This window comes from Geotrypetes seraphini, chromosome 11 (genome assembly GCF_902459505.1).
Source record: "Geotrypetes seraphini chromosome 11, aGeoSer1.1, whole genome shotgun sequence".
Taxonomy (NCBI): Eukaryota; Metazoa; Chordata; class Amphibia; order Gymnophiona; family Dermophiidae; genus Geotrypetes; species Geotrypetes seraphini.
Genome location: NC_047094.1, coordinates 50141152 through 50156648, shown reverse-complemented (window position 1 = coordinate 50156648; position 15497 = coordinate 50141152). Strand labels below are relative to the sequence as shown.

Below are 15497 nucleotides of genomic sequence, written 5' to 3'. Positions count from 1 at the left end.
CTCTCTTTAAGTCCTCTGCATTGCTTGAGATCATTATCAAGTCACTTCAAGAGCTGAAGATAGACCCTTTGCAAACTCCATCTTCTCAGTGTTCTCTTCTGAGCAATGTCCAGGCTCAGCCCACATCTTTTCCGTGGTACCTGTTCATGATCTATTCACAGAGATGCAGGTTGCTAGATATTCAAATCATAGGACCAGTTCCTCCAGAAGGCTCAGACAGATACTCCATATACTTTGTCATGCCCAAGAAAGGCTCAGAGGAATGGAGACTCATCCTGGATCTCACACATCAACGTAGCCCTGAGAGTTCCTCTGTTCCGGATGGACTCTTCAGTCCGTCATCACAGTGGTGGAGCCAGGGGAATTTCTTGCTGCCCTAGATTTGATGGAAGCTTGCCTTTACATCCCATTGGGTCGGCAAATGCGATTGTTGCTAAAGCAGTCAAAACTGATTTAGTGACAATCGCTGACTTTAGTGCATCTAGCTCTAGGTTCTTGCCTCAATAATATATTTTTTGCAGTAGATAGGGATGGTAAGCTGAACGCCTAGCCTAGCAATTTATCTATTGCACCTGCTCTCTGACTCAAGCTTCATGGTCGGCTCCATAGCTAAGATTCCACTGTCAGTCAGGCTATGGGATTAGGATGAGCCTGTACATAGAATTACAAGGGACGAATAGTTAAGCTCCATAAATGTTCAGGCTTTTCTGTTTCTTGCTTAATTTGTATTTTCTTGGATTCATTGTTATTCTCAGGGGCTTGTTAATGTTCAGGGGCTCAAGGGTCTCTCGTACGAAGAGAGAATGAACAAATTGCAGTTCTACACTCTCGAGGAACGAAGGGAGAGGGGAGACATGATCGAAACATTTAAGTACCTCACGGGACGTGTCGAAGTGGAAGATGATATTTTCTTTCTCCAGGGACCCTCGGCCACAAGAGGGCACCCGCTCAAACTCAGGGGCGGAAAATTTCATGGCGACACCAGAAAGTATTTCTTCACAGAGAGAGTGGTTGATCATTGGAACAAGCTTCCAGTGCAGGTGATTGAGGCAAACAGCATGCCAGACTTTAAGAATAAATGAGATACCTATGTGGGATCCCTACGAGGGTCAAGATAAGGAAACTAGATCATTAGGGCTTAGACAGGGGGTGGGTAAGCAGAGTGGGCAGACTTGATGAGCTGTAGCCCTTTTCTGCCGTCATCTTCTATGTTTCTATGTTATTGCTTCTACAGTTATTGTCTTAACTTTGAGCAGATCAGACACTTAGTTTTGGGAAATTCCCCATACCCCTCCATCTCCTGTCTTCTTCTTTAGGGCTGTCACCAGCTTTGGTACAAACTGAAGGGGCAGCAGAGATTGTAGAGAAGGAGGAGGACTCGTGAGAACTGGCGGCAGCCATTCAGAAAGCGGCTCAGGGCTGGGCAGGAGCGTGGAAAGCTCGCTCATGCCCAGTACACTGCATGGGGCAGGAGTGCTGAAAACTCATGCCTGCTAGGCATACCACTGGACCACCAGGGATTGAAAAAGGTACATGGGGGGAAGCAGGAGCGAGATTAAAAAATTGTCAGAGTCAACTGGGACAAGAGACGGGAGGGATTCCTCCTGTCCTGGCCTACCACTGGACCACCAGGTCATACGGCAGGCTCGGTGGATGTCAGCAGGATATCGGGAGAGAGGTGGGACAGGGTAGGGAGGTAGGGTGGGGTGGAGAGCCTGGCAGGGAGGGAGGTGAGACAGGGTGGAGAGCCTGGCAGGGCAGGGAGGGAGGAGGGACAGGATAGAGAGCATGGCAGGAAGTGAGGGGGTCTGGGTGCAGATCCTGATGGCACATGAATATTAACCCCCACCTTATATTCGAGTCAACCTTTTTTGGGGGGAAAACGGTACCTTGACTTATATTTGGATCGTCTTATATTTGAGTATCTGTTTATATCCTGAAAACCTGACTGGGGGATCACCAGGACAGATTTGGAATAACTTTCTTAATTTATTTCTATTAATACAACAATCAGAATAGATATTTTCCCTCATCCCAGAGTGGCTGCTGTTCTGCTGAACTCGTCTCTTTCTCCCCAGGAATTCTGGAAGATGCTGGGTCAGATGTATTAATGGAGATTATGAATTCACTAGAATGTAAATATTACATAGAGCCACAAGTGGTGCCTCATAGCATCACGTGGAGGAGAGAGATGCCATCCAATTGGCTATTTGTAGTGAGTATTGAATTCCTGTCATTTGTGCCTGTAGTACTGAATTTTTCACTCCCTCCCCCCAAAAACACACACCATTTGGGCATTTTTCATCAGCCTTGAATTCCCTGCATCCAAGCACCCAGGAGGAGAACCTGGATTTCAGCCATCTTGACTAAAGAGCCATGCTTACTAAACATTTTTCTCACAGATGCAAAGTGGAAGAAAACTTTTGTAAACAGGTCTTTGGATTTCTTAAACCCTATTCCACTGTGCTCTGTGATTTGTCCTCTCAGGATTCCATTACACATGGAGTGGCTGCTGCAGACTTAACAGCCTCTGCCGCACTCACCATAGGTGGCTATGTGCAAAAACCTCTAGTATCTCTCAACTCACCATGGTCTCCAAGGTGAAGTTTCCTTTCCTCCCTCTGCCACTGCTGCCTAAAACTTGCTCTGACTGCTGCTGCAGAAGGGACCACCTTGGCTGCTCAGCACAACTGTGGTACTCACATGCTTAAAAATAGGCTGATTCGTGCCTGGGGGGGAGGAAGGGGGGGGTGTTTTCAAGGGCTCCCTTCCATAAGTAGGGAAGTGAAGGGGGGAACTAAGACACGTGTATCGAGCATCCTGAAGAGCTTGATTGTTGTTGGTGTGGGGGATCCAGCACAACCAGGTATAATACCCCAGAATTAAATGGAGTGGTCTAGCCAGACCAAGCTGTGCATTAACTATCTCTGTCTTTAATGGTCAATGAGGGACACCCAACTACTACTCCAACTCCCTATACTAGCCTATCAGACCAACTGCACAGAGTCTTATCTGCCATTTGCTGGAGACTTGAGAAATACTGACTCCTGAGAGAGTGCACAGAATAATCAAAGGTTAAGTTCAGTGGTTCTCTGTCTCCATCTGCTGGCAGGAGAAGGCATACTTGAGCATTTGAACTGGTCTGGTGAAATAAGGAAGAAAAGGTTTTGCTGAGATGTCCCTAGCAATTCTTTACTTTAATGAGGTTGGTATAATGGCTAGTACCTGTCTTGGCAAAATTGTTTGGTTATTACCTTTGACATGTTCTGTTCCATAGAGCAACCTGGAGGTGAAGATTGGTGAGGAAGATGAGATGCTAGTGCTGATGGAGCCCAAGGACTTTCTAAGGAACATCTTTTTATTAACTCAGGTAACCTGGCACTTCAGCTCTGCAGAGGCTTAGTTGGATGCTAGCACTAGAAAGACTGGCTTTGCTTAAAAACCACATTACATTTTTTTAAATTAGAGGAGTCATCGTCTCTTCTCTCATGTTAACAGTTATCTTTTGTTTCCTATGTTTTCTGTACTATTCTGCACACTCTCCATCCTTTGGGATTAGAGTTCAAGTGACGATCTGTCAGAGAAGACGTGTAATCTACCTCCTGGTCTCACTTTTGCTATTCCAGAAGGACATCATAAGAGGATTTGCTTAGTAGTCATTGGACTGGATGCACACCACTGGTAGCTATAATGTCTGTGTGGGTTTAAATTTGTGCTGGATGAACAGACGACACATTTTACAGAGGTGTACAACCAGCATTGGAAGACTTTTCAGAGATTAGAAGCCTGCTTTTCGGCATGGGGTTGCAGATATGCATTATTTGGTTGGTAAATGTGTGTGTCGGTTGGGAAGAATAATGATATGGGAGAAAACAGGATGTATCCGTTATCAATAGCACTAATACTGTACCTGATTCTTCCTCCATATCCTTTACAGTTATAGCATAAGTTACTGATTCTTTTACCTTTTTGGCTCATGTTGATTGTTTCCTACTTAGTAATAGCTGAGCCTTGTAGCTATTGAGGGGTAAGAAATACTTATTCCCCACACAGTAGTATTAACAGATAGATGGAAATTATTAGGTAAAGTGGAAGAAGGATACCTCATATTCCTATCTAGAAAGCCTGTTTGTTAAACTGTGTTAGAGGGCTAATGTAAGCTTAAATTTAATGCATGTCAAAATGGAATACAGTAAACTATTTCCATGTGGAAGATACTTGGGCACCAAACTGGGTCAGTCTACCAGTCTCTGTGTTACCTGGGACTGAGGGTGGTACAAACGTAGAGTTCACAGATTCTGAGAGAAGGGAATAATGGTTTTCAGTCAGTTATGACATCTCACGACTGATTTCTCAGCTTGGGATTGCAGGATTGCACTAGCTGAAGAGCTATCGATGCATGACCAGACCAATTGTTTGCCAATGTATTCTTGTGACTTAACAGTTATTTGGAAAAGAAAAGATAGTTCTCCCCTGTTGATTTTAAGATTTTAGTTTGTCATAATTATTATGTTTGTTTTAACTCATGTGAACCGTTTAGTTCTTAAGCAGTATAGAAAAATTTTAATAAATAAATAGGTAGAAAACACAAGAAAAATTCCTGAGTAGTTGTGAATGGCATCTCCTGGTAATGGATCCTAGCTCTGGTTGCTTTTGAGTTGAAAGCTCAAAAGAGCATAAGAATGCTATATATATATATATATATACAGTCAAACCTTGGTTTGCGAGTAACGCGGTTTGTGAGTGTTTTGCAAGACGAGCAAAACATTTTTGCAAATTGTGACTCGCAAAACTAGCATTGACTCGATTTGCAAGTCCCCCCCGCCCACGAAGCGGCATCACCTCTTCCCGCCCGCAGATGCCAATACCTCTCCCTCCCCCCCCCCCCGCAAAACGGCATCCCCTGCCCACCCAAACTGAAGGCTCACCCCCAATCTGGCACTGGCATGCAGCACCAACCCACAGGAGGTACCGGTGCCCGAAGATCCTGCCTCTTTCTGGACTGGGCTTTGAGCATCTGCACATTCTCAAAGCCTTCTGGCTCTCGTTTTCCCCGAGAATCTCGGAGAAAGGCGGGAAACAGAAGTCCTTGAGCATGCACAGTGGAAAAAAAGAAAACACAAACAACAACTTATGTTCAGACTTCTGAATTTGTCTATGGAGAATTTGCAGTAATATATTGTAGCAATAAGATTTAGTGTTCCAGAGCAACATGCTGTTTTAGTTTGTAAACCATATAGTTCTGCAAGTCAGTTTTTTAGCAGTATAGTAAATGAATAAATGAAATGAAAATAAAATAAAATGTCAAGACTATACCAAGAAGCCATTAAAATGCTGCTTTTAAAATATTAGCTCTTTCCTCCATAGGCAGAGTTGTTTGCATAAATCATCGCTGGATCAAAATAAAGATAGAGATTCTGGAGCAGAGCCCAGCTCAAAGTATCCTGTCACACAGCAGCAGATAGAGGAGGTGAGTGAGAAAACAAGAGAAGGAAGTAAGAGTACATAATAGCAAGGGGGTAACCTAGCAAAGATAATGCTGAAAATGGGAATAGTTGTTGTTTTCGTTCAGGTTTCAAATACATGTATATATAGGCTACTCTTCAGGGCCACCAGTATTCTTCTGAATGGAAGGAATTTCCAGGAACACTCCTTGGTCACTGCCCTTCCTCCTATCTCTTTTTCTCCTTATGTTTTCTCTCATTCTTGCATATCCTCCTTTCTCTCTCATCCTCACTACCTCTTTTATGTCCTCTCTTTCCTCTTGTCATACCTTGCAAGGGATTGGGAATCAGGATGAAGATAAAAGAGTTGAGAGTTGGATTGTTCTAAAGATTCAGTTTGAATCCTCCTTGTTCTAAAATGAGATTAGCTGTAACCACGAGAATGGAAGCGCTAATGTGGCTTCCCTCCAGCTTTTGCTTCACTGTGCTGATAGATTTCATGAAGGGGCGAGTGGCCTGAAATGCTAGTGTAACTGGAAAGTTTGGGAATATGACTGACCCAGAGCAGCTGTAAAGGGCTCAGAGAACTTCCTTGTCATCAGCAGTAGATTAATTCAGAGACAAGTGGATTAAGTCCACCTACCAGCAGGTGGAGATAAGAGAGCACAGAGCTGAGCTCTGTCATATATGTGATTGTCTGCTCACTGGAACTTCAATATTCTCTATCTCCGCAGGCGGATGGATGGTCTCGCTCCTGCTCTTGATTTCATATGCTATTTAGGCTGGCTTGCAAGGCTCAAGGCACAGCTCAGGTCCTATTTTAGCTAGGCTAACTTCATTGAGTAAGGAGAGTAGGCTTCTTGAGTGCATATCGCTGGGTATAGTTGGTGGTGCTGGTTCCCTCCCCCTCCCCCTCCCCTGTACCCTTCTATCATCTTTAACCTGCACTTTAATTTCAATTGTTAATTTATTGATACACTTGTTGTAAGATGTAAAAATGAATAAAGATTTTTTTTTTTTTAAACCTGCACTTCTCCCTTCTCAAAAAATAGAGTGAACTACCTCAACCCAGAGGGAGTGCAGTAGTCTAGGAGCATCTTCTTGGGAAAGAGCAGCCATCTGTGTATATGTGTGTGCTGTGTTTCACAGTGAGTATGTTGCCCCTCTGCTCTACCATTCATGAGGCTTCCTGCATTGGGGGAGAGGGTGAAATTGGCCGTGGGGATCCAGTCCTTGGTGCCTCTGTTTCTAGCATTGCCTTTTTCACTTTTGTTCTGCTGTATTAAAAAAAAAAAAAAAAAAGTCAAGAAAGCTGAGCTTCGTTGCTGCTAAACCCCTCCTCTTCTGTGGTGTCTTCTGTGGCTGCTGTTTGAATTCCAATGGTGACATGCTTTTTTGTGGGAAGCACTCGCAGGCTGGTATCAGTTCCTGGCGGTGAGGCATTAGTGGGCCAGTTTGTCTTGGCTGCCTCCTTCGAAGTTCCTACTTCTAGCTGGGACCCAATGTCAGAATGTTTGCCACACTAGGGTTTTTGGCAGGAGCACATTTAGATTTGCTGCAGCTTGTGCCGTGCTCAATGCTATTCCAATGGCTTTTTCAGAGGGCTGCTGTAGCAGAAGGACACTACATTACTGGGTCTCCAAATGGATGCCTTGAATAGACATGGTTATTCAGATATGGTCATCTTGGTGCTTTGAAGTCCAAGAAACCCTCAACTATGGCTTCTTATGCCAAGGCCTTGAAGGCTTTTCAACAGTGGCGTGCTAAGGACCGAGTGGAGCCTGAGCGGACTACCATTTCAGTGGTCCTGACTTTTCTTCAGGCAGGCTTGGATAAGGGTTAGCAGTGGCCTCCCTTAAAGTTCAGGTAGCAAGCCTTTCTTGCTTCCGGAGATGCACAGGGGTTCTAGTTTGCTTACTGCTCTTCTAGATCTCACCTGGTTTCTGAGGGGGATGCTTCGTTTGTGGCCTCCCTTACATCATTCTTTCCCATCATGGAATTTTAACATCATTCTTTGGGGCCTTGTGGAAGCCCCATTCGAGCCACTGAAGGATGCTACTCTTCTGGATCTGACGATCAAGGCTGTCTTTCTGGTCGCCATTGTTTTGGCACGGTGTATTTCGGAGCTTCAAGTTCTTTCATGCAGGGAACTCTTGCTCCGACTTATGGATGCAAGAGTAGTTCTCCGTATTGTACATTTCTTTCTACTGAAAGTGGTTTCCGCTTTCCATGTCAACCAGGAAGTTTGTTTGCTTGCATTTCATTCTACAGGCTTGGAGAGAGAGGATCAGATTTTACGTAAATTGGACGTTAAGAGAGTCTTGTTCCATTATTTGGAGAGGAGTAATGATTTTCGGCTATCTGATCACCTCATTGTCCTGACTGCCCTGCCTTGGCGTGGTAGGCCAGTGTCTAAGACCTCAATCGCTTATAGGATTCGTATGGCCATTTACGTGACTTATATCGCTCGTGGCAAGCAGCCACCAGTTTTCCTTAAGACCTACTCGACAATGTGTTGCTGCTTCTTGGGTGGAGTCTTGCGCGATTCATCTAGATGAAATTTGGTCCTCTCTTCATACCTTTACCCATTTTTAACGGGTGGATGTGTAAGCTCACTCTGATGCTGCTTTTGGGATCTCTGTGTTGCAGGCAGGCTCTTCTGTCCCTCCCTAGACGCAAACCGGAAATGAAGTATCTGTGAGAGGACAACATGGAAGAAGTTTTTTCACTGCTTAACAGCTAGCGAGAGTAGGTTCTCTGAAGCCTTTGGTTAAACGCGTCACAACCTGCTATACCCGCTGCAGTGAGACTTTCAAAAAGTTTCTGCATTTAAGTTAAGTTAAATTATTGAACTGTTTTGCGCTCGTTTTGAAAAGACTATTTTGCACTTTATGAACCAAATACTTACCTCTTTTTCACTAGCAACAAGATGGTGCAATGATAGACTCTGAAAAGCACAGTTAGGGGTGTGTCCCCGTTTGTGATTCTTTTTGCCACCTTTGGTTCTGAGCACCATCGTCAGTTTAAAGGATTTGAAACTTTAGTGTCACTTTTTTTGTTTTGATGTGCCTCCCTAGACGCTGCCATTGCTTTGGTATGTCACCTAGCGTACTAAACTAAACCTTAGGTTTGTATACCGCGCCATCTCCACAAGCGTAGAGCTCGGCACGGTTTACAGGGTTAGATTGAAAAGGAGCTACAATGAAGGGTTATAAGAAAGGAGCTAGGAAGATAAAGAGGGACAGGGTAACAAAGAGCGGGAGGTGTTAGATTTTTGAAAAGAGTTTTCAGGTGTTTGTAGAAGGATTGAAGGGAGCTTGAAATTCTGTGCGGGGGGTGAGGTTGTTCCAGAGTTCTGTGGTTCTAAAGGGGAGGGATGTTCCTAGTTTTCCTACGCGGGATATACCTTTTGCAGAGAGGAATGATAGTTTCAATTTTTGGGAGGATCTAGTGGAATTAGGGTTAGAGGAGTTCCAGAAGAGTGGGATAACGGGAGGGAGGATGCCATGTAGGATCTTGAAAGCTAAACAGGCACATTTAAAGAGGACTCTGGAGTGAACTGGGAGCCAGTGAAGTTTGGACAAGAGTGGGGAGACGTGGTCGAACTTGCCTTTAGCAAAAATAAGCTTGGCCGCGGCGTTCTGGATTAGCTGAAGTCTATGGAGTTTTTTTTAGTTAGGCTTAAACAGATGGAGTTGCAATAATCCAGAAGGGACGTAACAAGTGCCATCTTTATTTTCCTAAACTTGTCTTCGATAGTAAAAGTTTTGTCAGTCGTTCTACAGGTCCGTCCCTCTTATTGTGGACTAACTAACTTTGGAATGTATTATTTTACCTATAATTATTATGCAGGAATGTTTTGCTTTTTGCAATTAGCTATATTTCTGTTTCCATAGTATTTTTCTTTTTGACTTGTTTATTGTCATATCTTGAAATTACAATAAATAAAGGATTACAAAAAAAAAAGGGGACGTAACAGAATGAAAGATTAGGTTTTCACTTTCTTTTTTATAATCTTTATTCATTTTCTTTTGTTACAACAAGTGTTTCAAATATACTTATTAGAAACTTAAACATATACACTTGATAAACATACTTATTATCATCAAGTTTAACATTTTTTAGAAAATTAATTTTATACAAAATTTATAATATTATGTAGTAGATCTAAATTTTTTATAATTTCTTTTGAATGTGTTAATCCCCCTTCCCTCCCTCCCATTCAATCAATAATATTTAAAAACAACTTTATTGTAAATTCATTCAACATTGATATAGTGTGTAAAAACCAAAAATAAAATCCCATCCCATTCCCCTCTAATCAAATTTCTATCTTGGGAAAAGTTAATCATTCATTACAAAAATCTGTTAATGGTCTCCATATCTTTTGAAATTTATTAATATATCCTTTTTGTGTTGCTATGGTAAGCTCCATTTTATATATATGACAAACAGAATTCCACCAGAAAATGTAGTTTAATCTGTCATGTTTTTTCCAATTAAATGTGATTTGTTGTATTGCTATTCCAGTTAAAATAAATAGAAGTTTGTTATTACTTGATGATATTTGACTTCTTGCTCTCATAGTTGTTCCAAATAATATAGTATCATATGTCAAGGCTACCGGATTTTCTAACATTCTATTAATTTGGGGCCAAATTGATTTCCAGAATGATAGGATAAATGGACAAAAGAATAAAAGATGGTCTAATGTCCCAATTTCAACATGACAGTGCCAGCATCTATTAGATTTAGAGCTATCAATTCTATGTAAACGTGTAGGGGTCCATAAAGCTCTATGTAAAAGAAAAAACCAAGTTTGTCTCATAGATGCTGATACCGTACATTTTAACCTCCAAGACCAAAGTCGTGGCCATTGAGATGCACTAATTTGGTGTTTTATCTCAATGCTCCAAATGTCTCTAAGACCATTTTTTGGTTTTTTATTTATATATCCGGATATTAATTTATACCACTGTGCAGCTTCATGTCCTATTGAGTTTATCTGGAAACACAAGAATTCCAAGCTGTGATAATTAGTAAGATTTTTCCATTCAGGGAACCCTACCTGAATGGATTGCTTCAATTGCAACCATCTAAAATATTGTGTTTTATTAAGATCAAATTTATGTTGCAATTGTGAAAATTCCAGCATTTTACCATTTTTTATTATGTCGTCTAAAATACGAATACCTGCTGTCATCCAGTTTTTCCAGATTATTTTGAAACCGCCTATTTTGATCTTGGGGTTTAACCAAATTGTTTGAGTTGTTGATTTACTAATTGGAATAGGAGTTAGATTACTTATGTATCTTAAAGTTTTCCATGTATCCATGAATATTTTATGTTCTTTGTATAGCCTTGGCATCGTGATACTAACTACATGACTAAGACGTAATGGAAACATAAGTCTCCATTCTAGCCAGAACCAATCTGGAATATTTATAGTGGGCTCTGGGAGGATCCAATACATACCTTGACGTAAAATATAGGCTTGATGATACCTATAGAAGTTGGGAAAATTTACCCCTCCCTCCGCAATTGGTCTTTGTAATGACACTAAAGCAATTCTGGGGTTTTTCCCAAGCCAAATAAACTTTGTCAATATTTTATTTAATTTTTTATAAAAAGAATTTTGGAAGAAAACTGGTATCATTCCCATTTGGTAACAGACTACAGGTAATATCATCATTTTAACAGTTTGTATTCTTCCCCACCAAGATAAGTGTAAAGGGTTCCATTGCTCACACATCTCTGTTACTTTTTGTAATAAATTTTTTTCATTAATTTTCATTGTGTCATCTAAATTTTTTGTAATCCAAATTCCAAGATATTTAATTGCATCCTCTTTCCAAACAAAAGAGAATGATTTAAATAAACCTTTTGTACAATGTATATTTAATGGAAGTACTTCTGATTTGTTCCAGTTTATCTTATATCCTGAAAATTTTCCAAATTTTTCAATCAGTTCAAGTAAATGTGGAATGGTAGATTCTGGGTTCCTCAAATATAATAATAAATCATCAGCATAAGCTGATATTTTATATTCTTTATCTGAATGAGGTATACCTTGTATCTCCTTTATTTGTTGGATTGCTAATATTAAGGGTTCTAAAACAATATCAAACAGTAAAGGAGACAAAGGACATCCTTGTCTAACTCCTCTTTGTAGATTAAATTTTTCTGAAAACGTATTATTAATGTATAATCTAGCAGAAGGGGAGTTATATAGTGTTTGTATCATTTGTGTGAATCCAGGACCTATTCCAAACCAATCCAATGTCTGATACATAAATGTCCATTCTATTCTATCAAAAGCCTTTTCTGCATCTAAAGAAACAGCAAAAGTTGGCTCGTTCATTTTCTTTGTTAAGTATAACATATGGAAAGCTAATCTAGTGTTATGAGATGAATGTCTTTGAGCAACAAATCCTGTTTGAGACATACTTATAATATGGGGAAGAGCTTTAGCCAATCTTAACGCAAGTATTTTTGCTAATAATTTTCCATCTACATTTATTAAAGAAATTGGTCTGTAATTTGATACCAAAGTGGGATCTTTATTTGGCTTTGGTAAAACTATTGTTAATGATTCTGCCATAGTGCCTTTAGTACAACCTTGATTTAGTTGATATTGAAAAAGATTTAATAAATAGGGTAATAAAAAATTTTGAAATGTTTTATAAAATTCCACTGTATAACCATCACCACCTGGAGCGGATCCAACTCTAAGGGATTTCAAAGCTGTTCCTAATTCTTTTAGTGATATTTGTTCTTCTAAACTTCGCTTTATATGTTCAGGAATTTTTGGACCCTTTAATAGTTTCAAGAATTCTAAACCTTCTTTTTCTTTATTTAAATAAGTCTCGGAAGAATAAAGAGATTTATAAAATTTTAGGAATTGTTTTAAGATTGGTTCAATTTTTGTTAGTGTATCACCTTTTTCATCTTTTATAGCAATTATTTTTGTTTTCTTTTTTTTCACTTTTAGGTAATTTGCTAGTATTCTTCCCGACTTATTTGAGTTTCCATAATACAGTGCCTGCTGAGAAAATAAATCTTTTCTTATCATTTTTGATGATATTTCATTGTATTTACCTTTAAGTTTTAACAGTTTTTGTTGTGTAGAATAATCCCATTTTTCTATAAGTTTTAATTCTAAATTTTTTATTTCTTTTTCTAAGTTAGTATATTGTTTTTTATTTTGTTTATTAAGATATGCCGAATAAGAAATAATTTGTCCTCTTATTGATGCTTTAAATGCATCCCATAATATTTCTCTAGAAATCTCATCTTTATCATTTATTTGAAAAAATTCTTTCATTTTTATTTGAAAATTTTCACAGAATATTGGATCAGCAAGCAATGTATTATCAAACTTCCATATTGGTCTATTTGTATTTTGATCTGTGATCTTAATTTCAATCCATACCCCACCATGATCAGATAAAATGATTGGATCAATGGCAGCTTTTGTTACTTGATGTGCTAGATGTTTTGATATAAAAATATAATCTATTCTTGAAAAAGAATTGTGAACATGAGAACAGAATGAAAATTCCCGTCCATCAAAATGAAGTATACGCCAAATATCCATTAAATCACAAGTTTGTATTAAATTATCTAGGCCCATTGATTTTATATATCTACTTGGGTTTTTATCCAATATAGGATCCATAACAGCATTGAAATCCCCCGCTACTATTAGATTTGAAGTAGCCAGTGGTAAAATCAATTGTTGAAGAGTTTTAAAAAATTCATTTTGGTTCGAATTAGGGGCGTATATATTAAACAACGTCATGGTAGTATTTCCCATATTCATTTCCACAATTATCCATCTTCCATTAATATCTGCTGCCTTTAATTTGAATGTAGCAGTACATTTTTTATTTACCAGAATAGCAACACCTGCTTTTTTCTTTGTAGCTGGTGAGAAAAAACAATGTTTGACCCAACCTCCTTGTAGTTTACTAGATTCAATATTTGAGAGGTGGGTCTCTTGTATAAAGCATAAATCCGCATCTTGCCTTTTTAAAAATAATAGTGCTTTTTTCTTTTTTATCATATGATTTAGACCATTAACGTTTAAGGATATTATTTTAAGATCCATTTATGCATTTTTGATATATTTTCCTTAAAATTATATGAATTATTTTCCTTAAATTTTTTTTTTCCCAGTATTTAAAATATTTTAGAATATCTCCTTTTTCTTCTTTACCCCATTCTCCATTATTTTTCCCCCTTCCCTTCCCTCCCTTCCCTCCCTTCCCTCCCCATTTTAATATGACTACTTGGATACGCATATTGAGGTTAGGTGTATATAACTCCTACAAGCTATTACAATATATAACTATATTTACTACCATTATTATTTATTTTATCTTTTTAATTTTATTTCCCCTTTTAGAGATGTTTTAATTTATTTTATTCTATTATAAATTCCCAATGTATAATTTATTTTTTGAGTTTATTATTATGTTTTGGTTTGTATTGTATAATAAAGTAAATGTTTTCTAACAGTGAATTCTAAGTGGTATCAAGAAATATTTCATTTTTAAATATTATGTATGAATTATATTCTTTCCCTATTCTTTAAGGAGATTATTACATATGACAACAATGTAAATCATAAATATAGTATTCGATAATAAGTTCTTGTTTAAGAGGTCATTGGCTGTTCATATTGATCGAGGAAATCTTGAAGTTTTGTAGGATCTGAAAAGTTTTGAGTTTTGTTGGCTATGGTGATTTTCATTACTGCTGGATAAAGAAGGCCATATCTTGCCCCTAGAGCTCGTAGTTGGGGTCTCATGTCTAGGAATTGTTTTCTTCTTGATGCAGTTTCTTTTGCAAAGTCAGGGACAATGTGGATTCTTGCATCCTGACATTTGAGGTTTTTGTTTTCTTTTGCGAGTTGGCAGATTTCTACTGCTTGTTGGTGTCTCAAAAGTTTAAATATTAAAGTTCTTGGTCTTGATTGAAGGTTTTTATTCTGTGTTGGTATTCTGTGTGCTCTTTCTATTTCTAATGCAGCTTTGAATTTTAAAGGTAGTATTTTAGGTAGAAATTGTTCCAGGAATGTTATAGGGTCATTTTTTTCTACCCCTTCCGGAATCCCGATGATCCTTAAATTATTTCTTCTTTCTCGATTTCGGCTGTCTTCCAAGTCTCTTTTAATTTCTTCAACTTCTTTCCATATTATTTTAGATTTTTTCATGTCTGTATTCAGTTGTTCTGTATTGTTTTCTATGTCATTTATTCTATTTTCAACTATATCCACTCTTTTGGTGAGAAGTGCAGCATCTTCAATTGCTTTTTTTAGTTTTTTATTGCTGTCTAATACTATTTCTTTAATTTGTCTCAACTCTTCCAAGACGTCGGGGCTTTCATCCGATGGCAACGGAACTTTTGAGGGTGTGTTATTTGGTTCTGGTTTTGATCTTTTATTGCTGCTACCAATACCGGAACCACTTGCTTCTGAATCGCACTTGTTTTGTTTTTTAGATGTCATCTTCTGTTATTCTTCTCTTCTCTTTATCTCAGCCTACCTTCACTGTCTCTTTGTATCAGTTTCAATATTTTGCCGCTTGTCTCTTTTCTTTGAGTCTTCAATTTATGTTTTTACTATTTTGCTATATCAATTTATAAAAAATGGTGAGGAATTTTCTTTCAGGATTTGTTTCTATCTTTTAAAATAGAAAGATTTTTTTTTTTCTTTTTCAGCCTTTTTTCCTTTTTCTTTTCTTTTCTTAGTTATCTGTCCCAATCTTATATTTAGAACAGACTCAAAACTTTTATTATAGTATTCTTAGAGCAACTGTCAGTTATTTGTCTCGAGTTCTATTGCTGTGAGTAAAAAAAAATGTCGGTAGTCCTTCTCTCTGTTTCTCCTCCTTCAAGCCTTATCTCAGCCTCTATGAAGGCAATAACACTCAAATTAGCAGCCTTTCTTTTCTTTAGATTTTTTTTTTAGATACAGCTGGTCATTCTTTTTACAGATTTATTTTACTAAATCCGTTAGTCACTTTTTTATTGTTGACACTTTGCATCAGC

At 38.5% G+C, this 15497-nt stretch overlaps 1 protein-coding gene across 1 annotated transcript in view; it reads left to right on the top strand.

Moving 5' to 3' along the window:
* The window catches only part of EME2 (essential meiotic structure-specific endonuclease subunit 2), a 35110-nt gene that overhangs the window by 9433 nt on the left and 10180 nt on the right, over positions 1-15497 (top strand). Inside the window, exons 2-5 of the mRNA XM_033963612.1 lie at positions 2079-2215; positions 3278-3370; positions 3560-3681; positions 5368-5470. Coding sequence (XP_033819503.1) covers positions 2079-2215; positions 3278-3370; positions 3560-3681; positions 5368-5470 — 455 coding nt within the window. The remainder of the gene's footprint in view (positions 1-2078; positions 2216-3277; positions 3371-3559; positions 3682-5367; positions 5471-15497) is intronic.